General features: G+C 37.1%; 1 protein-coding gene across 2 annotated transcripts; it reads left to right on the forward strand.

Annotated features, from left to right (window-relative positions):
* Positions 1-22: 22 nt before the first annotated feature.
* Positions 23-25,349, forward strand: LOC110633923 (probable DNA helicase MCM8). Of its 2 annotated transcripts, XM_021782766.2 has the most exons (17): positions 23-612; positions 724-864; positions 953-1,070; positions 1,175-1,397; positions 1,543-1,706; positions 1,911-2,174; positions 2,578-2,673; positions 2,855-3,007; positions 22,355-22,425; positions 22,518-22,636; positions 22,915-23,044; positions 23,511-23,562; positions 23,706-23,862; positions 23,971-24,145; positions 24,523-24,693; positions 24,789-24,902; positions 25,095-25,349. In XM_021782766.2, exons 1-17 carry the CDS (start codon positions 418-420, stop codon positions 25,143-25,145), a joined length of 2,394 nt encoding a protein of 797 aa, XP_021638458.2. In that variant the 5' UTR covers positions 23-417; the 3' UTR covers positions 25,146-25,349. The 2 variants fall into 2 exon arrangements, with proteins under 2 accessions (XP_021638458.2, XP_058003513.1); XM_058147530.1 differs by lacking the exon at positions 2,578-2,673.
* The last annotated feature ends 70 nt before the right edge of the window (positions 25,350-25,419 follow it).

Below are 25,419 nucleotides of genomic sequence, written 5' to 3' on the forward strand. Positions count from 1 at the left end.
TCGGCAATGGTTTTCTATGAATTGAAGGGTACGAAATAGATGATCTGCATTGACACGTGGAAAAGATCGGACGGCCTGTGGTTATTGGGCCAGGTGGCTGTAATCCACGAATTCTTATTTGATGGTTCTCCACGTGTAAACCGCAATATAAAATTGCACTCATCAATGGACACGGCGTCGTTTAGCATAATGTAAATAATCTCGTGAGAAATAACTTGTCGTTTGCAAGGCGACGACATTTTCGGGGAAACACGTACCAGAATGTGCGACAAGTCGTGTTTTCAAATTGTAAATGGCTTGTAGCATATAAAATCTAAGGTCTCTCCCGCCAAAACGAGAGGATTTTAACAAGCACTTGGCAGTGCTAGCACTAGCAGGGAGAGAGGGAGAGACGGCCCTTTTTTATCGATCGCCATCATGTACGGAGGTAATGGAGAGAGCACAAGCGCAAATAAGCACCGCCGGACGATGAACGAATTGAGCAACAGTATGGACATCCTGGCCGCTTACTTCCCTTCGAACGAATTTGCAGTCGACGACGACAAGCTTATGCTCACATCTGATCTCATCCACTTCTTCTCCACATCTCCGGGTCAAGATCTCGCTTCTCAGGTGTCTCTCTTTCTCTAATATCAATTCTTTGGGTTTGATATTGGCAGAGTTGTTAAAATGATTTAATTAGGTCACAAACTAGGAAAATTGAAATTTCAATCACTTGAACAGGTAAAGGAAGAGAATGGCTCCTTCTTTTTGCCAATTGACTTTCAACAATTTCGAAAACTGTGTGAGGTTGAGGAATTTTATGCAACTCTAGAGGAGAAACCTAAAGTAGCTCTCTCTTGCATGGGTGCCGCAGTTCACAAGGTACAAAGCGGAGAAATTTTTTAAGTTTTTTATCAATTGTTTTCTACTTTTCTGTGATGAAGGAAGTCTTTTACAATCATCAAAACAGATACTTTTGACCAAATGGGAGGAGAACATTCTAGAGAATGGGACAAAGATAAACATCCGTCTTCACAATTACCCTGAATCAATGATTGCTCTGAAAAACCTAAAAGCAGCATATATTGGTAACTTTCATTTAATGCTTGCAATTGCAATTTCATGATCAGATGAATTTTGAGCTTTTATGTTGAGCAAGCACTACAAATTGTATCATTGCTTGAAATGGCAGATAAGCTTGTATCTGTGCGAGGGACTGTGGTGAAAGTTAGCACAGTTAGGCCTTTGGTGGTACAGATGAGTTTTGACTGTGAAAAGTGTAAATCCAATATCATACGTGTACTTCCTGATGGAAAATTTTCGCCGCCAACTATTTGTAACTTAAATGGGTGCAAGAGCAGGACTTTTCACCCCATTCGAGCTTCTGCCAAAGACATAGATTTTCAGAAAATAAGGCAAGCACTTTTTATTTTCTTGTGGTGGGATGAGTGTATGGTTCTCCCAATTCTTTTTCAAATAAAGAATTATCTTGCCTGTTTGTATTTTTATTTCGTTTGTGTCCTTTTTTCTTCTTCTGAATTTTGTCTGTGCTTCATCCAGGATACAGGAGTTACTAAAGTCTGAAGATCATGAAGAAGGGCGGGTTCCTCGAACAGTGGAATGTGAACTGACTGAAGATCTTGTTGATGCATGCATTCCTGGAGATGTGGTGACTGTTTCGGGAATTATAAGAACAATTAATAATTATGTGGACATTGGAGGAGGTGGGCTAAAAATTTTTACATGGTATTTTTCATGATCAATAATTCCATATTTGAAGAACATGGACACTTCATGGTTAATTTATCTCAAATTTTTTTAGACATAATATTTCAATGATTAATGATTTCCAATTCAGATGATCCTATGCAGATTTCAAACTATTTGCAATTCCTGACATAGCATTCTACAATCTGTAATATTTTCAGGAAAATCAAAAGGCAAAAATCAAGGATTTTACTATCTATATCTAGAAGTGGTTTCCATAAAAAATTCCAAGTCACAGTCTGCATCGTATGATTTGCAAGATTCCAAGTCTAATGATAGAGCTACAGAGCTGTCTGATTTGTACTCATTCTCTCCCAGGGATTTGGAATTTATTGTGAAGTTTTCAGAAGAATATGGTTCAGATATCTTCCGGCAAATAATTCAATCCATATGTCCCTCAATCTATGGACATGAACCTGTTAAAGGTATATCAAGTGTTCCACTTCATTTTCCCACCGCTTCCAACATTCTATATGCATTAAGAAGTGAAAATTTTCCCATCTTTGTAACTTGTTGCTGGAAAAATAAATTATTTTCAAACAACTGCAAAATTTGCTGGAATTTCATGTATAAAACAGTAATCTACCTGAGACCATGGTATTCAACTGTTTCCCTTTGCCGTTTCTTGTTCTTTCATTGTTATTTGCTGATCACATCTTGAATCATTTTTGGAATAACTGAATGCCAAGTGGCTTAATGAGTAATATCTGAGTTAAGGGAAATCTCCAAGTTTCTAGTGCTCTGCATTTGATTTATTCCTTTCTAACCATGGTCTTTTACTTCAACAATGAGGTGGCATATACATTCAAATTTTCTGATTTTTAACAGCGGGTATAACATTAGCACTGTTTGGAGGTGTACGCAAACATTCGACAGATCAAAATAAGGTCCCTGTTAGAGGAGATATCCATGTCATAATTGTTGGTACGCTTAAACTCTTTTCTGCCCTTATAATAGCATTAAAATAGGACAGTTTATGTAAATGGGGATGAATATTGTTTCTGACAAAATTGCTTTAATCAATTACAAGTCAAAAGTACTTTCTTTTTTGAGGGATGGATGAAAGAGAAATGAACTTGCTAAATATCATTGCCCATTTTGCTAGGTGATCCTGGACTAGGCAAGAGTCAATTACTGCAAGCAGCAGCTGCCGTTTCTCCACGTGGCATTTATGTGTGCGGCAATGCTACCACCAATGCTGGCCTCACTGTTGCAGTAGTGAAAGATTCTATGACAAGTGACTATGCATTTGAGGCTGGTAGCTGATTGCTTCTTTTCTTCTTTTTATCACATTAATTTGTGATGTATTTTTTATTACTTATTACCTCCATGGTGTGGTTTACTAAGCTATAATTGGGATAACTGATCAACAATATCTGATTATATTCTGTCACACTAGAGAAAAGTTGAAGCATCAAGTGGTGATTAATTGGTTTAGTGTTGTAAATAGATAGAGGCTTAGTTGTGATTGGATACATGGGATTGTTGTTTTTAATATCAAAATGTGCCGTTTCCTTTCATTTCTTTCATAGGTCATGTATGATAAAAGACACTTGAACTTTGATGCTCCATTATGACCTAGAGGTCATAGGTTCAAACCACAAAAATAGCCTCCTCGCAGTGCAAGGGGAAGACTGCATACATTTGAGCCTCCCAAAAACCCAATGAAGGATGGCTCTTCACTAGGACTTTTTTTAAGAAGAAAAGATATAAGATCAAAAGAGGAAAAGTTTTGGTGCAATGGTAAGGTTAATCATTTGTGGCAAAGAAGTCACCGTTTTGAGTCATGAGAACTGCCTTTCTATGAACAAAGGGAAGGATATCTGGTATGCGTAATAGATGATTGATGCAGAATATACTCCAAAAGATTTTAAGAGCATCTATTTTAGAGAAATATAGAAAATAAGAATTTTAGAGATTTTATGATTGTAAGAATTTTAGAGATTTTATGATTGTGTGAATTTCAGAGATTTTATGATTGTGTATCCTAATTAGATTAGGTTCCTAATTGAATTGAGATTCTTCAATTTCTAATTAGAATTGAATTAGGATTCTAAAATGGTAATGTGATTGGACTTCCTAATCGTATAAATAAGACTTAGATTTTTCGTTATTAGAAGTTTTGTTATGATAATTTTATGTGATCAATAAAATTTGAGAATTAGTTCTCTTTTCTTCAAGGATTGGTCCTTGATGTTTCTTTGTTTTTATTCTTTCCCTTTATTCTACATCAATTTCGGTATCAGAGTCAAAATTAATTCAAATTTCTTGAGTTTTCGCAAACTTTCAAGCTTTCAAATCTGTGTTCTTTTTGCCTTTAGTTTACTGTTTATTCCAAAAAAAAAAAATTCGAGAAACAGAGGTGCGAGAAACAGGGAGGAGTAGCGTCGACAGCCCATCACCTACCCACCATCATCCGGTCTCCCAACAATTACGCTGCCACTGCAGAAGACTCACCGACCTGAGACGTGTCCGGAGATACCCTTCCGGTCACCTGAAACTCGCCGGATTCCAAGATCCGACCGGTCAGATCTTGACCCGAAAAGTGACCCGCCTGAGAATCAACCATTTCAAGCTGCTGAACCCTCCCCGAGCTTCTCCAGCTGCCGATCTATGCCTCTATGTCGTCAGAAATTAATTTCGATGCCCCTGGAGCAAGAACTCAATGGGTCGGGCATTGATCCGTTTCTGCAACAACTGAGCTCACATACCTTTTCACACATCAGCGCCACATCACCTGACAGTGGTGCCACGTCATCAAAACTATCACATCATCATTGCCACCCCATCAGCACGTCAACGCTGCCATGCCATCTTGCCACTTCATCAACACGCCATCGCCATGTCAGCTATCCAGTGCACATCATCACTGCAACGTCATCAAAAGTGCCACGTCATCACTGCCACGTCAACAAAAATTGAAAGTGTCCTGCCTGGCTAATTTCGACGTTCTGAGTCCAATTTTGGCATCCGTCTTTGCAGAAAATGACTCTAAGAGACTAAATTTATGGTTTTTTGGTGAGGCACGCATCTCTACTAAAAACTTGATTATTATTCATAAATTGAATAGTTTTGTAAGGTGTTTTAGATCCAAGAATTTGCTTTATAATTCACCTTACCCATTCAACATTAGCCTTACTTAGTTTCATTCCTTTAATTTTATCTTTCTACTTACTTATTTACCATGCATATATCCAACCCAATCACCCATAACTTTGACATATTCATTAAAATTGGGTTTAATATTCTTGTTGATGTGTGTTTGCATTAAGTTTATTATTTGCATTAATTTTACTAATTTTACTCTGCTTAGCATCCATTACAACTAAAGATAAGCACTATGCCTCTACCTCAAACCCACCCCCTAATTCCACATTACATGATCAACTTGAATTTGTTGAATTAAAGAGACAAGTGAAGCAAATTGTTGAACATCTGAAAGCTATGGGCAAACAAACTGTAATGGAAGAAGAGTCTGCTAAGCTACACTTAGGGTCACCTCATTCTGTTGAGTATGCACCTGTTGCAATTTATACATCAGGCACACAAAATAGATCGCATGGAGGTAGTAATGTAGCTACAAAACAAGTGAGATTTAATCCTATTGGTAATATGCCTTTGCACTTTGAAGAAAGGAGTTGCACCACCAAGCATTCATTTTAGACAAGATCCTCATTTTGAGCATTATGATCCTCATGGTAGGGCCTTTGATAGAAACTATAGGCAACCTAATCCTTATGGTAGACTCTTTGATAGAGACCATAGGCAGTCTCCTAGATATGCTAATAATGAACATGTTAACATTACTAGGAAGGTCAAACTAAATGCTCCTGAATATGATAGAAAATTGGACTCTAATGCTTTCATTGATTGGTTAGATGGGATAGAGGAGTATTGTGATTTTTATCACATGATTGATTTGGAGCGTGTTCGTTTTGCCAAAATAAAATTGACTGGAACTACTAGAAAATATTGGCAAAGTATTCAACGCAATACGGAGTGCTTGAATGAGTCTCCTATTACTCAATGGCCTATCATGAAAAGTGAGTTGAAGGAGAAGCATGTACCTAGCTATTATAAGGATAAAATAGTACATGAGATGATGAATCATAAGCAATCAACCTCTAGTGTTACTAAATATATGGAAAATTTTGAGGAAACTTTGCTTACATGTGATCTATTTTGTGATTCAGTTGAGAGCCCTTTCCTTGTACTTCATTAGTTTATTAATGGATTGAGACTTGACATTCAAAAGGAACTCAAATTGCATTCTCTTTAAGAGGAAACCTATCATCAGGCTTTAGAGATTGAGAGTTATTACCAATTCCCTACCTCTTGTAGGTTTGTTTCACAATCAGTTAGATCATATCAGTCTAAATCTTACCCACAATCTGTCAGTCCAAGTCAGTCTAAAACTGTGTCAAAATCATCTTTCAATTCTAAAGATAACACAGTAAAAAGCATAGGTAAAGCAACTGTTTCTGCTAATTCTCATTCTGTTGTTGCATCTAGTGGGTCTCGAGCTAATTGCTCTTCCATAAAATGCTTTCATAGTCATGATAAAGGTCATATTGCATCTCAGTGTCCACACCGTGCACTAACTTTAGAACAAGCATGTGAAGATGAACATAAAAGTGAGCATAACTCATCTGATTATGAGGAAGAAGTTGTAGGACCTATTGATTATTCTAGTGATGAAGATGAGCTAGATATAGATGATAAGCATGTCAATATTGTTCGTTGTTCTTTGTTAACTGTTATTGATGATGACTGGAAACGCACTAAAGTCTTTCATACTTTTGTTAAAAGTGGGGATAGGTCATGCAAGTTGGCAATTGATGGGGGGAGTACCATGAATGTGGTAGCTAAGAAAGCCGTTGATAGACTTAACCATAAGGTAGAGCCACATCCTAAACCTTGGGTAAATAACACAACTTTCCTTGTCACTGAAAGATGTCTTGTTCTCATCCAAATGGGTTATTATAAAGATGAAATTTATTGTGATATTTTACCTATGGATGTTGCTCATATTCTTTTAGGTCGCCCTTGGCTTTATGATCATGATGTGCTTAACTATTGTAAGGACAACACCTACGTGTTTAAGTTTAATGGAAAGAAAATCATTGACACCTGCCAAACCTTCCCAAAAGAACTCCTCATCTTCAAAGCTAAAGCTTAAGTCTTCACTTAAGGCTCAAAAGAAAATTTCTATTTTGAATCATGTGGCTTTTGAAAAGGTAAGAAGGGAAAGTAAGTATTGCTTAGCTGTCATAGCTAAAGAGGTCCCTTGTGATACTAGACCTAACACTTCCTCTGAGGTAAAACACTTGTTAGAAGAGTTCTCTAACATTATGCCTAATGAGTTACCACCAATGAAAGACATTCAACATGCTATTGACTTAGTTCATGGATCACAGTTACCTAATCTTCCTCATTATAGGATGAACCCTGTGGAGCGAGCTGACTTAAATAGGAAAGTTAAAGAACTTTGGACAAAGGGATTTGTTAGGCATAGTCTTAGCCCATGTGCTGTTCTTGCACTCTTGACACCTAAGAAAGATGGTTGCTGGAGAATGTGTGTGGATGGTAGGGCCATAACCAAGATCACTATTAAATATAGGTTCCCATTCCTAGACTTAAGGATATGTTGGACTTGTTTATAAAATCTTGTATGTTCTCTAAAATTTAGTTGCGTATTGGGTATCATCAAATCAGGATTAGACCAGGTGATGAATGAAAACTGCTTTTAAAACCGAAGGATTGTATGAATGGTTAGTGATGCCTTTTGGATTGTCTAAAGTACCTAGTACTTTTATGCGTGTCATGAATCATGTTTTGTAATCTTTCATTGGTAAGTTTTTGGTAGTTTATTTTGATGATATTTTGATTTACAGTAAAACTCCGCCTAAGTAGTTTGTGCTTACTTGGTCCCAAGCCTGGATAAAGGAGGAGGGTTACAGTAGGTGACAACCAGCGTAAAAATTTTGTCACACCTCATAATATGGATTCAAATGATATAAACATTAGGGCGTCCTCTACTTATGAAGCGCTACATCGGAGCTCAGGTGTAGTGAGAAATATGCAAGGGTGTAGGGCGTTTACCGAAAGCGACGCATTGTGTCAGCCCCCGGGTGTGGTGTTAAATGAGTAAGGGTTCCCACATCATGGATGGGTGTGGGTAAAGAAGTTAGTCCATAGAATAGATATCAGAACAAATAGTGGAACAGAATACAAGATAGGTATAGAGAGCAATAGAAGATATCATAGAAGGAAAGCAATAGAAGATATCATAGAAGGAGATCAATTAGGAAGGAACAAGATAGGAGGAGAATCAAGGTTGGTACTTGAAATGTTGAACAGGAAAATTAATGGAGCTTGTGGATACCTTGGGAAGGAGAAGGGTGAATATTGCTTGCATTCAAGAGACTAAATGGGTAGGAGAGAAAAGCAAGGAAGTGGGTAATTCAAGGTACAAACTGTGATTTATCGGAAAGGAGAAGAACAAAAATGGAGTGGGCATAATCATAGACAGGACATTGAAAGATGCTGTACTAGCTGTGAAAAGAGTATGAGATTGTATTATACTAAGAAAGCTAGTACTAAAAGGTGAAACAATAAATGTAGTTAGTGCTTATACCCCACAAATAGGACTAGATAGTGAGAGTAAACAAATGTTTTGAAAAGATATGAATGATCTAATGTAAAGCATACCAAATGAAGAGAATATTTTTATTGGTGGAGATTTGAATAGACATGTAGGAAGTGATAGGCAAGGTTATGAGAATGTCCATGGAGGTTTTGGTTTTGGCAGCCGAAATGAGGAGGGAAAAAGTATCTTGGATTTTGTTATAGCATACGACCTAATACTAGCAAATACCTATTTTATAAAAAGAGAGTCACATTTAGTGACTTTTAAAAGTGGGCAACATATAAGCCAAATTGACTTGCTCTTAACCAGGAAGACAAATAGAGCTCTATGCAAGGATTGCAAGGTCATTCTAGGAGAGGTTTTAACAAGTCAATATTGGTTAGTGTTCTTGAATGTCAAGTTTAGGAGCAATTCAAGTAAGGTTAGAAGAAATAGTGTAGCTCGAACAAAGTGATGGGAGTTCAAAGGAGTAAAGCAAGTGAAGTTCAAAAATGAGCTTCTCGAGTCCGAAGCATAAAAGCTGGATGTGGAGGCCAATGATATGTGAATACAAATGGCATCAAAGATTAGAGAAGTAGTTAGAAAAGTACTTTGAGAGTTTAGAGGACATGGATCACCCTCAAAAGAGAGATGGTGGTGAAATGAGGAAGTACAAAAGACAGTGAAGAGCAAGAGGGAATGGTATAAGAAATTACTTAAGTGTGATAATAATGAGGCATATGAACAGTACAAGATAGCAAAGAAAGAGGCAAAAAAGGCAGTTAGTCAAGTAAGAGTGCATGCCTTTGAAAAGTTATATGAAAAACTTGGAACTAAAGAATGGGAGAAAAATATTTATAGATTAGCAAAGAGGAGAGAAAAGAAATGTCAAGATCTCAATCAAGTTAGTGGCATTAAGGATAAAGAAGAAAAGTATTGGTGAAAGATGAGGATATTAAAGAAAGATGGAGAAATTATTTTGATGATCTCTTTAACAATAGTCAAAGTGGTAATAGCGTGAATATAGACTATAGAGCAGCAGAAAAGAATGTGAATTATACTAGAAGGATTAGATTTTTAACAATAGTCAAAGTGGGTAAAGCCTATGGACCGGATGGAATACCAATTGAAGTGTGGAAGTGTTTGGAAGATATGGGAGTGGCATGGTTAACTAAATTGTTTAATAAGATTTTAAACTCAAAGAAAATGCCTGATGAATGGAGGAGTATTTTAGTACCTATTTTTAAAAATAAGGGAGACATACAAAGTTGCTCAAACTATAGGGGAATTAAATTCATGAGCCATACTATGAAGTTGTGAGAGAGAGTTGTGGAACATCGATTACGTCATGACACTTCTATCTTTCCTAATCAATTTAGCTTCATGCCTGATCGTTCAACTATGGAAGCGATCTTTCTCATTAGAAGTTTGATGTAGAAATATAGAGATGTGAAGAAAGATCTACATATGGTTTTTATCGGTTTGGAGAAGGCTTATGATAGTGTTCCAAGAGATATCTTATGGAGAGTGTTAGAACAAAAGAGGGTATCTATTAGATACTGTGGAAACCTAATATTTATCTAGTTAATTATTTATTTATTTATTTTAATTATCTAACAATAATTTAAAATATTTATCCAAAAATAATAATAATAAAATAAAATAAAGAATATTTTATTGGATGACCTATTTAATTATTCTTATATATATATATTATTTTTGAAATTAAATATACATCTATAATCTGAACAACCCAATTCAATAATAACTCTTATTTCATTCTACACCTAATAGAACTCTTGAAATATATACACTATAATCATCTCTTCTGTTAAATTTTGCTCTCAAAACTTATTTGTCACCTCCTTTTCCTACCAAATACTCTCAACAGGTATTTTCATCATCTTTTATATATATATATATATATATATATATATATATATATATATATATATATATATATATATATATAGAGAATTCTTAAATTTTTATTTCTCAATTCATCAGCTTTGATTCTGTTTTCAAGGTAAAAATTCTCGTTCTTTGTTCAATAATGAGTGAATCTAATTTTATTTTCTTTTCTTGATCTGTTTCAACTACTCTAGAAATTCTTTTTTTTTTTATTCCTCTTTGATCATTGGTATTGAATTGGGTTAATCATAATTACTGTTGGACAATAATTGATTGTTATTAAATATATATATATATATATATATATATATATATATATATATATATATATTTCCGGTGGGGACGTGATGAATGGGACGGATGAATGGGATGACGTGATGAATGGGATGATATACAAAAGAATTGGCTTTGCGGTCCTTAATGCTCTGCGTCCCATTCATCCCATTCATCACGTCATCCCATTCATCACGTCCCCACCGGAAATATATATATATATATATATATATATATATATATATATATATATATATATATATATATATATATATATATATTAGAGTTATTTTTTTATTATTATTTGATATTTTTTCTTTTATATTTTGAGTGTGTAGGAGATTCGAATATTTAATCTGTCAGTTGAAATTGTCTCTCTTCCATTGAAAATAATTATTGTCTTGGAGGTTACAGGTGAGTGGTAATTATAGTACATGGCACCTTTTTAGTCCCTTTTAAAATTTCTTAGTATTAAATTTGTTATTAAATGAAATTTTAAATCAGTATTTTAATAATTATTTTACATTTGAATTTCTAGAGTTTTGTTTTATTATTGAATTTTATTCCGATTTTGATTAAATAATTAATTTTGTCAATTATCTCTGCATTAGAGCCATTAGGATTTTAGGAACAGGCCTTTAATGTCTTTATATTAATTGATATCTGACTATAAAAATTTACTGATGTGTTATACTAAATTGATTTGAGATTGATTTGATCTTATTGACTCTCTGAAATTATTGAAATAAACTATTGAAATTGTACTATCAGTTATTATTTGTTATTTGAAATTTTTTTGTTGATTTTGATTGATTTGTACAAATTGATTTTCTGTTTTGAATTGGTACCTGTACCTAGTATCTGTATCTGTTATCTGGCCCCACCGTGTGGACTATCACGGTATTAGGTTGCATTGTTGAGTCATGCATCATTGCAATTTATGGTTTGCATTAGTATCATATGCATTGATATCTGTGAAGGAGGAGGAAGGTATCTAATATCTGGTAGCGCGCTTACCATCTGATTTTTGGTGATGTGGGGTATCATCATCCTGGTGTACTGTACCATAAAATTTTATCGAATGAATTTCTTTTATATATATATATGTCGTAAGGTATTTTGCGGTCGCCTGGACGAGTACTCACAGAAGTGGGAAAGAGTGAAGAGTTGCCACTTTAATTTTGAGGGAAATTAAAGAAAACCATTTGTGAAATGCAAATTAAAATGAAACCACTTCAAATACAGAGATTCTAGGTTCGGGGTCCGTAAACAGGTGGGGAAGGTGTTAGGCACCCCACCTCGTCCCTCAATGAGGGTGAGCAGATTTAACCTTACGTTCTTTATAAATTAGAATTGATAGTTAGGGGGGTTCGAATGGAAATGTTAATCCTTTTGATAAAAAGGAATATTTGATTTTTTACTAATTCGGATTACCCAGATACATAAGTAAATGAGACAACCTTAGTGAATTGGTGTTGTGTTGTGGTTTTCGTTTGTGGGATTACTTTGCATATTTGTTAGAATTCGATTTGAGAATCGGATAAAAACTCTCCTTCGATCTCTTTTAAATATTTATTAAAATTTTGGATTGAGAATCGGATAAGAACTCTCCTCCGATCTCTTTTAAATATTTATTAAAATTTTGATTGAGAATCGGATAAGAACTCTCTTCCGATCTCTTTTGGATATTTATTAAAATTTTGGATTGAGAATCGGATAAGAACTCTCTTCCGATCTCTTTTGAATATTTATTAAAATTTTTTGTTGAGAATCGGATAAGAACTCTCCTCCGATCTCTTTTAGATATTTATTAAAATTTTTGGTTGAGAATCGGATAAGAACTCTCTTCCGATCTCTTTTATTTGAATGGGAGTCGGATAAGGACTTTTCCGACCTCTTGAAATCTTACATATCGTGAGAGCCTAAGGATAAGGGCTCTGGCATTCAAAGATGCCGGGAACCTGAATAAGGCTTCTTTTGACTCATTGGTACCCCATGACTTGACAGGGGGTACAGACCGAATTTTACCGACCTCCTATGTAGTCGCCTTAACAGCACCTTTTGGCAAGCGATACCCGATCTGTCCCATTTGCTTATCTAAGGTTTGGTTTTACTCCGCCTTGTGACGTCTTACCCAATCGTCTTTTGTGTTATTCTAGTGATTCGACTTTACTATTTTCCTGACTTATTATTCACAGACCTTTTATTATTTTAAAGAGACTCTTAAGATACAGTTACCTACATTTTATCTAACCACTTATGCACTACTCGAGATTAGAACACTTGTATTTAGAAGTAACAAAGATTGACAAAAAGAATGGACTGATTAACGAGAAGTGAACTCGAGAATAATCTTCTTCGCGTTTTTAACACAATATAAATTTGGTGAAAATTACAAACATAAAAACAACGGAAATACGTAAAAAAAAACAAGCACTTGATAGAGCAGCGATATGAGCACTCACCTGTTGGGCGTCGAATCTATTGAACTAACTATGGAATCACAAAACGTAGCAGGATTGCGGGCTGATAGCCTGAGGGCGAAGGTTCGCCTTGAAATGAAGGATACTTCGCTAAAATGCAGTCAGGTCAAAATAATAATTGAGTTTGAATGGAGTTGAGCTTGAACAACGAGTGGAAATAAAGATAACAAAGACAGAACTGAAAGTGAGAGAGTGTCACAGAGTAATGAACGAACTGAAAATAGAGAGTTTCAGTATTCAAAACCCCTTCCAAGAGAATACTTCAGAAAACTGGTTTCTAAAGTTTTTCTATGAAAGCTTAAAAATAGCAGAGTAACGAACTGAATTAAGTTTCAGAGTTCTTCCGCTATAGTCACCATCTTTTTCTTCGTCCCCCCTTGAACAGTTTTCATGCAGGTATTTATAGGAACCGGGTGCTCCCCATGAAGGGTCAGGATTTATTTTGAGGGAGATGGAAGGTTAGGATTTTGAAGGACATAATCTGACGTTTGGGAATTAAAGAGAGTCAGAATGAACGGCTGAGATCCTTTTCAAAAATTTGTGTCCTTTTTCTCTTCTAATCTGACGGCCCAAATTTTCTTGTCCGGGGCGATCCAAGAACTGGGAATAAAAGGCGCCGATCTTGTCGTCTTCTTCTTTGATCCAAGGGCTCCGGGCTCGTCCTTACAAGTAAGATCAACGGTGGAGATTGGGATGCATAGCACTGTCATGACATACTCTGGCACCTGTCAGTAATGTGGGCGATTCTAAGGCGTGCAGTGGAGATTTTGTCTGCAATGCTTTAACTACCTCGACTCTGATTATGACGACAATCAGCGGAAGTTGTCTTATTCTCTTTGTCTTTCGACCTCCTCTCCCTTCCGATCTTTCCAACATGATCCTTTTCCGATCTCTCCTGCCGGGCTCCCTCTTCTTACCTCTCCTACTCCGGTTTTTTCCTTTATCTTGTCCGGTTCAGTCAAAGCATTTATTCATTCGATTTCCGAGGCATCCGCTTCGTTTTCTGCTCGCAATAAATACTCAGATTTTTCCTATATATATCTTCAACGGGAAAGCCCTATGCATTTGATTTTCTCCTCTTCCTTCTCACATTTCCTGTTCTAACTGCTCCGGCAATAGTCCCGGCCATGATAGTGGCTTTTGATCTTTTTCCGATTGTCCTTTTTATTCCTCGACTGAAAATTTATGATCCCGGTGATCGGAGAATTATGATAACCTCATTTGATGACAGTGAGAGAACCGGACTAACTTACCTACCTGGATCGAGGACTTCGATCGTGTCGATTTCGAATCGTTCGACCGATATAATCGGCGAACTGATTTCGGGCGAGAAGACTGCTAATATTCCCCTTAACATTGGTGACTGCCCCTTGAAGTTTATTCGGCTTCTCACCACATTGGGTGTCTCGACAGCGGCTCAGTTCCGAGCAATAACATTGATGACGACCTCTCTCATCTCCGTGAGAGTCATAATCCCCCCATCTGAGCTGTACATCTGTCTGATGTCGATGGCTGGTCTAACACATCTTTTGATTCAGCCACGAGACTAGGCTTTGACATAGGTCTTTATTAGATGGGATGTTCCACTGATCTCTAAAGATTGCCCCTATGATGTAATCAGACCTTTTAATGTAATCTGATCTCTAGAGATCGCCCAAATGATGTAATCCAATCTCTAGAGATCGTCCAAATGATGTAATCCGACTTTTAATGTAATCCAATATCTAGAGATCGCCCAAATGATGTAATCCGACTTTTCGGAAATAAAACTTATTTTGACAACTATCATTTTATTGCATTGATTATTTTTCGATCTCTGATGTGTTTATCCGATCCAGTTCCTAACTGAACAGCCCTTATCCGATCCGCACTTCCAAACATCTGCCTTAATTCACCGATCTCTAACTAGCCGATCTCTCCTTGTTATGGAATTTCTGGAATATTCGTGAGACATGTCAAAAAAAGGCTGGCGAATCCCGCTAACCGATGCACCACCTGGAATACTGTGAGCATTAAATGCTCAGACGAGTATAAATAGGGGATGGGTCAGCCAGTTGCTCTCTTATGTCATTTTCAGCATCCCGCGAGCGATTCCAAAATTCTCTCGGTTTTTCAAGTCCTTCTGACACCGATCAAACTCCGGTAAGGGTTTTGATCCTTCTTTTAGTTTAAATTCTCTATTTCCTTTGAAAATGAGCGGCGCTGAGCGTCAGAGAGCGGCAAGCCCCCCTTCCGTTCAGATCTCGTGGTCGTCTGATGAAGTAGAGGTGGTCGGACCAAGCGTGCAACCTGAACCTCCTAGGGCCTCTGTTCCAGCTCGGGGGCAAGCAGCACCATCAAGGCATGTACATTTTTCAGGGAGAGAAAATCTTCCCATGGATGAGCTACCATCAATCCTTCGAGAAACCGACCTGCAGTCGTTCAGCCAAGAATACAACATCCGGCCCGATTCATACGAACTCATTAAGTGTCATGGTGATCTTCGAGCCGATCACTTCTTCGAGGAGAACAATATGATCATGGTATACGAAGAGCAATTAAAGGCCGGGCTGCGGTTCCCCCTTGATGACTTCTTCAAGGAAGTTCTAAAATTTCACCAAGTGTGCATAGCCCAAGTTCACCAGAACTCATGGCGAATCCTAGTAGCCTTCAGAGGCCTTTGCTGAGCCAAAGGACTCAGCCCTACAGCTAAGGTGTTCGCCGAACTACATAGGCTGACTCGTCGAAAGGACGACGAGTATTGGTTCTTCCAGGCGAAACCACATTGTGGGTTTTATACCGATCTGCCCTCCTCCCTGAAGAATTGGAAGAATCGCTTCTTTATTCTGAGGAGCAAAATTCCAAACGGCTTTGAAGGTTTCCCTCGCAGCTGGCTGCACCAGGGCCCTTTACTTCCAAAGCGCATCACCCTGAATAGGGAAGAAGGCCTAATGGTGATGGAACTGAAAGATCAGGCAGCTAGAGAGAAGTTCTCTTGTTTGGATGCAGTGACTGCCGAACTGCATCATTGGACCATACAACTGATCACCGGCCAAGAACGCGGGCTTCAACTCTCTGATCTCAGCCCCGGTACTTTCTATATCTCTGATCTTTGGGCTTTAGCGATCTCACTGACCTCTTCTTTGTGCAGGTATGGCAAGCGGCGAGGCTTCCAAGGAGAGCCAAAAGCGGAAGAGGGAGATCTCCCAGAAAGTGCGGGAGATGAAGCGTTCCGAGCTGCTTCAAACGCTCAGTCATGATCCCGGAGAGATGCAAGGAGGCTCGTCTCAACCTTCGGGACCGCCGGTCATAGAAGTAGTCCGGTCTCCTCCTCGCCAAGAATTGCCGCCTCCACCTCCTCCAGTCGCTTCGAGTGCGGAAGGGGGCCCTTCCCAACCTCCTGTGAGGACCCTTTCCTGCGGCGCTCAAGTTCTGATCCACTCGCTGGAGAAGAACCGGACTGTTCGGAAAAATCCGGGCTTGGCCAAGGTCTTGGGGGCCTCGATCTGCCTTCAAGAGGATCGGGATAGGTTGTCCCCGAACAATCTTGATGACATCCTGACACGGACAATGAGCCTGAACGTGGAGAGTTTGGTGAACCAGCACATTGTCCGGGAGAAGGCTCACTGTCTGGGTAAGGAGGTCGAGAAGATGGGTCACGAAGTGGCTTCCCTCCGATCCCAACTTTCATTCGCTCAAAACTACATATCTGAAATTGAGGGGCGAATGAAGTTCTACGAGGATAAGCTGGCCGAGCAAGCTCAAGTTCTGGCCGAGCGAGCTCATGTTCTTGAAGAAGTTCGGGCGCTCCGAGCCGATGAAGTTGCTCACCTCACTGAGGAGCTCAAAGCAAAAGAAGAAGAGGCGGTAAGGGAGGCCGGCGCTTATGTGAACGCTCATAGGGATCTAGCCGAGCTCAGAAAGTGATATCCCGAGGAGGACTTCTCTTGGATGGTGAGTCTGGCTCCCCAGGACGAAGGTGAGGATAGTGAGGAGGAGGCTGAAGGTGAGAGAGGGAGCGAACAAAATGTAGATCAGGCTGGGGGATCACCCCCAGCCGAATGACTTGTATAAATTTTAATATGAAATGAAATGAAATTCCCTTTTTGTTCAATGAATGGATGGGATCGGAAAGTATCTGAATTGCCTAAGCACTTGTCTGATCATATCACAACTAAAAGTGATTATTAATCTAAGTGTAAGAGGTCGGAAAACACTATAAGCATGAGATCGGCTGAGAACAAACGCTAAACGGGACTCGATTAAAATTGGAAATTTGATTTGAATACTTAAGATCGGAATCATCATTAAACCGGATTGGAACCTTAACTTGATTATTCCCAAACTTTTAAAAGGGAGATCGGCAATAAGACTGATGACATGAAGGCCTAACGTTGGTTCAATCTCTTTTAACAAGAGAGATCGGAAACGTAATTGACTGGTCAGGGGACTTGACAATTGGTTTGAGAGATCGAACAGGCTTTAAATGATATGGGGACTTAGTATTGATTTGATTCCTTCTGAGGAGAGATCGGAAATGTGATTGGCTGGCTAAGGGAGACTATGTGTTGGGGATCGGTTTCAAAGTTTATTGATTTCGGGGATCGGCCAAAATATGGTGTCGACAATATATATATATATATATATATATATATATATATATATATATATATATATATAATGAAATTATTTTATTAATGATTTTGATAGCATGAGCATGATTTTATTGAATGAAAAATTTATTATGAAATTAATCAAGCATCTGCCTGTTCCTGTTCTGTTGTGTGTTATAATTATCATTCACTAAGTATTAGCTCAAACCACGTTTTCTCTATCTGTTATCTATTTCATATCAGTAGAATTCTATAGCTGATTCAAATATTCAGTCCATTTTCTGGAGAAGGACAATCTTTGATTTGTTCTTATGGTATGCCTGAATTCATGTTTCCTCGGGCTAATAATTAATTTAGTTTATTAAACAGTTTAAGTTTTTATTTGAAATCCGTAGAGACTCCGCAGTTTACTTATGGGATATTTATGATGTTTATTCAATATTTTATTTATTTAGGTTTTATTTATTTATTTATTTTGATTAGTAAGTAATGATATATTTATTTAAGATATTCTGATAAGGCTTGCATAATTTAAGAATACTTAAATTATGAGCCAGTTGCGATACAGAATTTTGGGTCGTGACAGGTACATACAAGTGTTGAAAGATATGTATGAAGGAGCAACTATTATTGTGCGCACAGTGAGAGGGGACACAAGATTTTCCTATCTCAATTGGATTACACCAAGGTTCAGCTGTAAGCCCTTACCTTTTTACATTAGTTTTAGATGAATTGACAAAACATATACAAGAGAGTATCCCTTGGTGCATGATGTTTGCAGATGATATAGTTCTGATAGATGAGACGCGAAAAGGAATCAATAGAAAGTTAGAGCTTTGGAGAAGTACTCTAGAGTCAAAGGGTTTTAAGTTAAGTAGAACGAAGACAGAATACATGCATTGCAAGTTCAGTGAAGGCCGAACTAGTAATAGAGAAGGAGTTAGTTTAGATAGAGTGGTACTGCCCCAAAGTAATCACTTTAAATATCTTGGCTTAATCCTTTAAGTAGATGGGGGATATGAGGAGGATATTAGTCATAGGATTAAAGCCGAATGGTTGAAGTGGAGAAGTGCCATGGGAGTTTTATGTGATCGCAAGATTCTCAATAAGTTGAAAGGAAAATTTTACCATACATCCATATGATCGACCATATTATATGGTAGTGAGTGTTGGGCACTGAAGGAGTCGTATGTGTCTAAGATAAGAGTTGCGGAGATGAAAATGTTAAGGTGGATGAGTGATCATACTAGACTAGATAAAGTCCGTAATAAGATAATTAGAAAAAAAGGTAGGAGTGGTGCCAATCGAGGATAAGTTGAGAGAAGAGAGATTGAGGTGGTTTGGTCATGTGAAGTGTAGACATACGGAGGCTCCAGTTAGACAAGTAGAGCACATTAGGTTAGGTGATAGAAAGAAAAGAAGGGGTAGACCTAAATTGACTTAGAGGAGAGTAGTACAACATGACCTAGAAGCATTATACATTTCCGATGATTTAACCTAAAATCATTTAGAATGGAGAAAGAGAATCCATGTAGCCGATCCCAAATTCTTGGGATAAAGGCTTAGTTGAGTTGAGTTGAGTTGAGTTTGATCTACAGTAAATCCAAAGAAGAGCATTTGGATCATCTTTGACAGGTTTTGAGACTCTTAAGGAAGCAAAATTGTATGTTAACCTTAAGAAGTGTTCTTTTATGCAATCTAAAGTGCTTTTCTTAGGTTTTATTGTGTCTGCGTAAGGTATAACAGCTGATTCTGAAAAGGTAAGAGTCATTAAAGAGTGGTTGACACCTAAAACAATTTGTGAGGTTCGTAGCTTTCATGGATTGGCTACTTTCTATAGAAGGTTCATTAGGGGATTTAGTTCAATCATGGCTCCTATTACTGATTGTCTTAAGAAATGTGAGTTTAATTGGACTAAAGTTGCTGCTAAAGCCTTTAATGAAATTAAGTTGAAAATAACTGAAGCACCTGTTTTAGGGCATCCTAATTTTGATAAAGTTTTTAAAGTTGCTTTTGATGCTTCAGGTGTTGGCATTGGAGGTGTCTTGAGTCAAGAAGGTCATCATCCTATAGCATTCTTTAGTGAAAAAACTCAATGAGGCTAAACAAAGGTATTCCACATATGATAAGGAGTTTTAAGCTATAGTCCAGTTTTTTCGTCATTGGCGATATTATTTATTGCCATAAGAGTTTGTTTTGTTTTCTGACCACCAAGCATTGAGGTATTTGAACTCACAAAAGAAATTGAATTCTAGACATGCTAGGTGGGTTATGTTTCTTAATGATTATTCCTTTGTTTTTAAACATTGTTTTGGTGTTGAGAATAAAGCAGTTGATGCACTTAATCGTATAGCAATTGCTCTTCATGAAATGAGTGCACCTGTCATTGGATTTGAAAGAATAAAAGATGATTATGATACTTGTCCTAATTTTGGTCTTATTTTTCAAGAGGTGAATACAGGTAATCATCATGATTTTGTTGATTTTGTTATTCATGATGGTTATTTAATTAAGGCCACTAAATTGTGCATTCCTCATACCTCACTTAGAGAATTTTTAGTATGGAAATTGCATGCAGGTGGGCTAGCAGGACATCTTGGAAAAGATAAGACCATTGTTCTTATTGAGGATAGGTTTTATTGGCCTTCAATGAAGAGAGATGTTGCTAGGATTGTCTCACAGTGTCGCACTTGTCAGTTAGCTAAGGCTAAGAGACATAACACTGGTTTGTACTTTGTACACTCTTCCACATACCCCTTGGAAAGATGTGAGTATTAATTTTGTGCTTGGGTTATCTAAAACAACTCGAGGGCATGATTCCATCTTAATAGTAGTGGATAGGTTCTCTAAAATGGTGCATTTCATTTCATGTAACAAGACACATGATGCTTCACATGCAGCTGCATTGTTCTTCAGGGAAATTGTCAAATTGCATGGTTTGCCTTCTTCTATAGTGTCTGATAGTGATATTAAGTTTGTTAGTTACTTTTGGAAGACACTTTGGTAGTTGTTTGGCACAACATTGAAATTTTTTTCAATTTTGCACCCTCAAACAAATGGTCAAACTGAAGTTGTGGATCATAGCTTGGGTGGTTTGCTTAGGTACCTTGTAGGAGAGAAGCAAGGTAATTGAGATTTGGCTCTTTCTATTGCAGAGTTTGCTTATAACAATTCAGTAAATCGTTCCATGGGTAAAAGCCCTTTTGAGATTGTTAATGGCTATTCTCCTCGTTCCCTAATTGACCTTGTTTCTCTTCCACTTGATATTTGTGTTTCCCAACCTGTTGAATCTTTTGCATAACATATTCATGATTTGCATGCTGAGATTAGGCGAAAGATTGCTTTAAGTATTGAAAATTATAAACATGTTGTTCATGTGCATCGTAGGAATAAAGAATTCAATATTGTGATTATGTCATGGTTCATATTCGCCCTGAAAGATATCCTAAAAATTCTCCAAAGAAACTTCATACTCAAGCCATTGGCCCTTTCTCCATTTTGCAAAAACTTGGATCTAATGCATATTTACTTGACTTACCTAAAGATATGAATATTAGTCCTATTTTCAATGTGGAGGACTTATCACCTTATCGAAGCACCTTTGAGCCTCCTATATTGCCTTCTAGTGTTTTTGCAGGTCAGTTTGTGTCAAAGTCGCCATCACTTCCTCAGCCTAGAGATATCGTTAACTCTGTGCTTGATGATGAGTTCGTTACTTCCTCACAAGGTGGATTTTGTAGATTTCTTGTCAAGTGACAATGTCGTCCTGATTCTGATGCTACTTGGATCACACAAGAGGAATTCCAGACCCTTGATCCTTCTCTCTGGGATGCTTATTTGCAAGTCAACTCTACGGAGTCGAGTTCTTTTCAACTAAGGGGAAATGATGCAGAATATGCTCCTAAAGATTTTAGGAGTACAAATTTTAGGGAAAAAATATAGAAAATAAGAATTTTGGAGATTTTATGATTGTAAGAATTTTAGAGATTTTATGATTATGTATCCTAATTAGATTAGGTTTCTAATTAAATTGGGATTCATCAATTTCTAATTAGGATTGAATTTCTAAAATCCTAATGTGATTGGGATTCCTAATCCTATAATTAAGACCTAAGTTTTTCATTATTAAAAGTTTTGTTATGGCAATTTTATAAGATCAATAAAATTTGAGAATTAGTACTCTTTTCTTCAAGGATTGGTCTTTGATTTTTCTTTGTTTTTTATTCTTTCCCTTTGTTCTACATCAATCATCCTCCCCAAACCTTTACAAAATAGGGAGTCTCACGCATTGGGAACAATCTTTAAGATGTAAGTTCAAAAGGCTATATGCTTGTTCCAAGGCTTAGGAACATAGTGATCTGGCATTTTAATGCACTTGGGTGCTGCAGGGAACTTGTTGAAGGGTGATGTGTCCAGGTCTTATTTGTTGGGTGTTTCATGACCTTTGCTCTGTTTAGAAACTCACAATCTCACACCATAGCATAGCTTCAACACTTTATTATAGAGTTAGAAATACTACATATAGAATTTGAAATTTAAGAGACATTTAAAGTTTGGAAAAATACCCAAGATAGGAATTTCTGTATGATAGGTTGTATCTGTATTTGTGACAATCATAAAATTAGGACTACCTTGAGCTCTAAGGTTTCTACTTTATCCTTCTTGCGGCATGCATTACTCAATGATAATTCTGAAGTAACAGTTATATCTCCCAATAGGTGCAATGGTGCTAGCAGACAGTGGACTGTGTTGTATTGATGAATTTGATAAAATGTCTGCAGAACATCAGGTGTGTCCTGGACTCCTGATAGATTGCTGGTTGCTTTGTTTTGTTCACTTGAGCTCTAGAAATATGCTATACTTATACTGGGATTACCACAGGCTCTTTTGGAAGCCATGGAGCAACAATGTGTCTCTGTTGCAAAGGCTGGCCTGCTTGCAAGTCTATCAGCACGAACTTCTGTTTTAGCAGCAGCAAACCCTGTTGGTGGTCATTACAAGTAATTTCTTCTTCATTTTGGTTTATAGTTTATCCTTTCTAATATAACTTTCTTGAAGCTGATAGCAAATGCAATAGAAAGGCAACAGTGATGCATAAAAAAAGATCTCTGTGATTCTGGTGAAATTAAATAATCCAGATACTGGGCATTTTCTTGCAAACATTCAAAAATTTCCAATCTAACAGAATATTAGTTCTAGCAATACCTTAAATTTATATGATTATACTTTTATTGTGTATATAGTTTGGTATAGTTGATTTTCAAAAGCCAAATTGCAGCCGAGCAAAGACGGTGAATGAGAACTTAAAAATGAGTGCTGCTCTCCTCTCTCGATTTGATTTGGTTTTCATACTACTCGATAAACCTGACGAAGTACTGGATAAACAAGTCTCAGACCACATCATGTCAGTAAGTTATCCTGTCTAACATCTTGCATTGGCACATTCTTTTGCATGAAAACACGCTATCTGTATCTAATTGAAGGTAAGTCCATTGTGAAGCATAAAAAATTGTGGTGAATGGACCTGCTTTTGTTCATTTCTTTGTGTATGTGTCATAAACATATGTGGCGAATTTCAAAGCAACTTTGAAAGACAACTTATGTTAGAATTAAATTTTAATGGAACTTCAGTATGTATTTGCATTTCACAAAATATTTTACACATTTCATTCGATATTACGATCACACTTTAAAAGATATGATAGGATGGGAGACTATTGGCATTAATTGGAGACTGTTTGTCAAGCAATTGGAGAGTTTTTTTGGCTGTTAAGATTGCTGTTTTTTCCAGGACCATGCATATAATTTTTGGATCATTTTCATTATCTGTTTGTTTCTTGAGGATATAAAAGACTCAATGTTTTCATCTCACAGCTTCATGCTGGTTTTGTGGAACATGCACCAGCAACAAAAAGGCTACGGATAGGTAGTGTCCCTATGCTTCTCTTTGCTCCTTTGTTTTTCTCCCTTTATGGAAGGGGAAACTTAGGTAGAGTTTCTGTCTATGGATGAATATACATTTCCATAGAGTGTTTCTCATGATATGTATCCTTAATATGCAAAATTCAGCCTCACAAAGCAACAGGGGCATAGATATGAATGTACGAAGTGGTTCTTTAATTTCCAGGCTGAGACTTGAGCCAAAGAAGGATGCTGATTTTGCTCCTCTGCCTGGTCCACTTCTTCGAAAGTATATTGCTTATGCAAGAACTTATGTCTTTCCTAGGTGATTTGGCATGATTCTCCCTTGTGAAGATGTAATCTGTACTATGTGATTACATACAAATATTTGTTAATGCAAATTTATTTGCGTGTATTTATTTCATTGATATAGGATGTCAAGACCGGCAGCAGAAATCCTGCAGAAGTTCTATTTACAACTTAGAGACCATAATACATCAGCTGATGGGACACCAATAACAGCAAGGCAACTGGAAAGTCTAGTGAGGCTTGCTGAAGCTCGAGCTCGGCTAGAGTTGAGAGAAGAAATAACAGAACAAGATGCAATGGTAGTTATATAGATTGGTTAAGCTAATTGTTTTGTTAGCAGCTAGTCATTGTTTGTTTTGTCAGATTGCCAGTTGTTTTTTATATTGTTTATCTGGTAGAGTTGTAAAGCCAAGATATATATGTGAAAATGATATTAAAATTTGCCATGAAAACATTAGATAGTTTGCTTCCTCTGCCCTTCAGATGTGATCAAGCTGCACAATATTCAATGGAGCCATTCTTTTATTTCAAGATGTAAATAACATTGCCATGTAAAAAAGCCTACAGTTCTGTACTTAAATATTCCTCAATGCATTAGAGTTTTAAAACAAAGTACTTTCTGATAATATTTCATCATCCTTCTAACAAATTGTGAACTTCGGCATCTGCTTTACAGGATGTGGTTGAAATAATGAAAGAGTCCCTGTATGATAAGTATGTTGATGAGCACGGTTTTGTGGATTTTGGTCGGAGTGGTGGAATGAGCCAACAGAAAGAAGCAAAACGGTTTCTGACTGCCCTCAATAAGCAGTCAGAGTTGCAGCAGAAAGATACCTTCTCAATTTCTGTATGGGGAATTGCTTTTTCTGTCATTTATAGCAATGGAAAATTTGCCTCTTAAAATCAACTCGTCCTCTAATCTATCTTCTCTTGTTATTTCAGGAAATATACAGTTTGGCAGATAGGATTGGGCTAAGAGTTCCAGATATTGACACATTTGTGGACAACTTAAACATTATTGGTTATCTACTCAAGAAGGGACCAAAGAAATATCAGGTACTGTGATTCACAATCTGGCGAACCAAATTAATGAGATCATTCAATTTTCATAAAGAAATGAAAAATCTTCTTGTGGACCTATCTCAAACCAGCAACAGCACTATGAACAGAAATAATTCAATTAGCTAATGCTGGTTTCAGTGACAAGCTTTAAGCAACTTCTGTTTAAGAACTGCATTTTTGATGCAGGTGCTAACATCATCATATACAGGAAGTCAATCATCACGGTCAAGGGGTTGAGCTTCTTCAAATAGCAGGAAATGTTATGCTCCCTGTTTCCATTATTTCTTTCAATATCCCATCAAACTGTTCATAGGGCACTGTAATTGGCTTCAACAAACCCACAGAAATCCATAGTACATATTTCTGGGTTTATGGCATCAGAGTAAACAGTTGAAAATGAATGTTGTATCCAGTTTATGTTTAACATGAATCAATTCTGAATTTCTTCTGCTGAACAAATTTGCACAGATTTAATTTCATTACTTTATACAATGATAATATTACCTCCAAA

This window comes from Hevea brasiliensis, chromosome 5 (assembly GCF_030052815.1).
Source record: "Hevea brasiliensis isolate MT/VB/25A 57/8 chromosome 5, ASM3005281v1, whole genome shotgun sequence".
Taxonomy (NCBI): domain Eukaryota; kingdom Viridiplantae; phylum Streptophyta; class Magnoliopsida; order Malpighiales; family Euphorbiaceae; genus Hevea; species Hevea brasiliensis.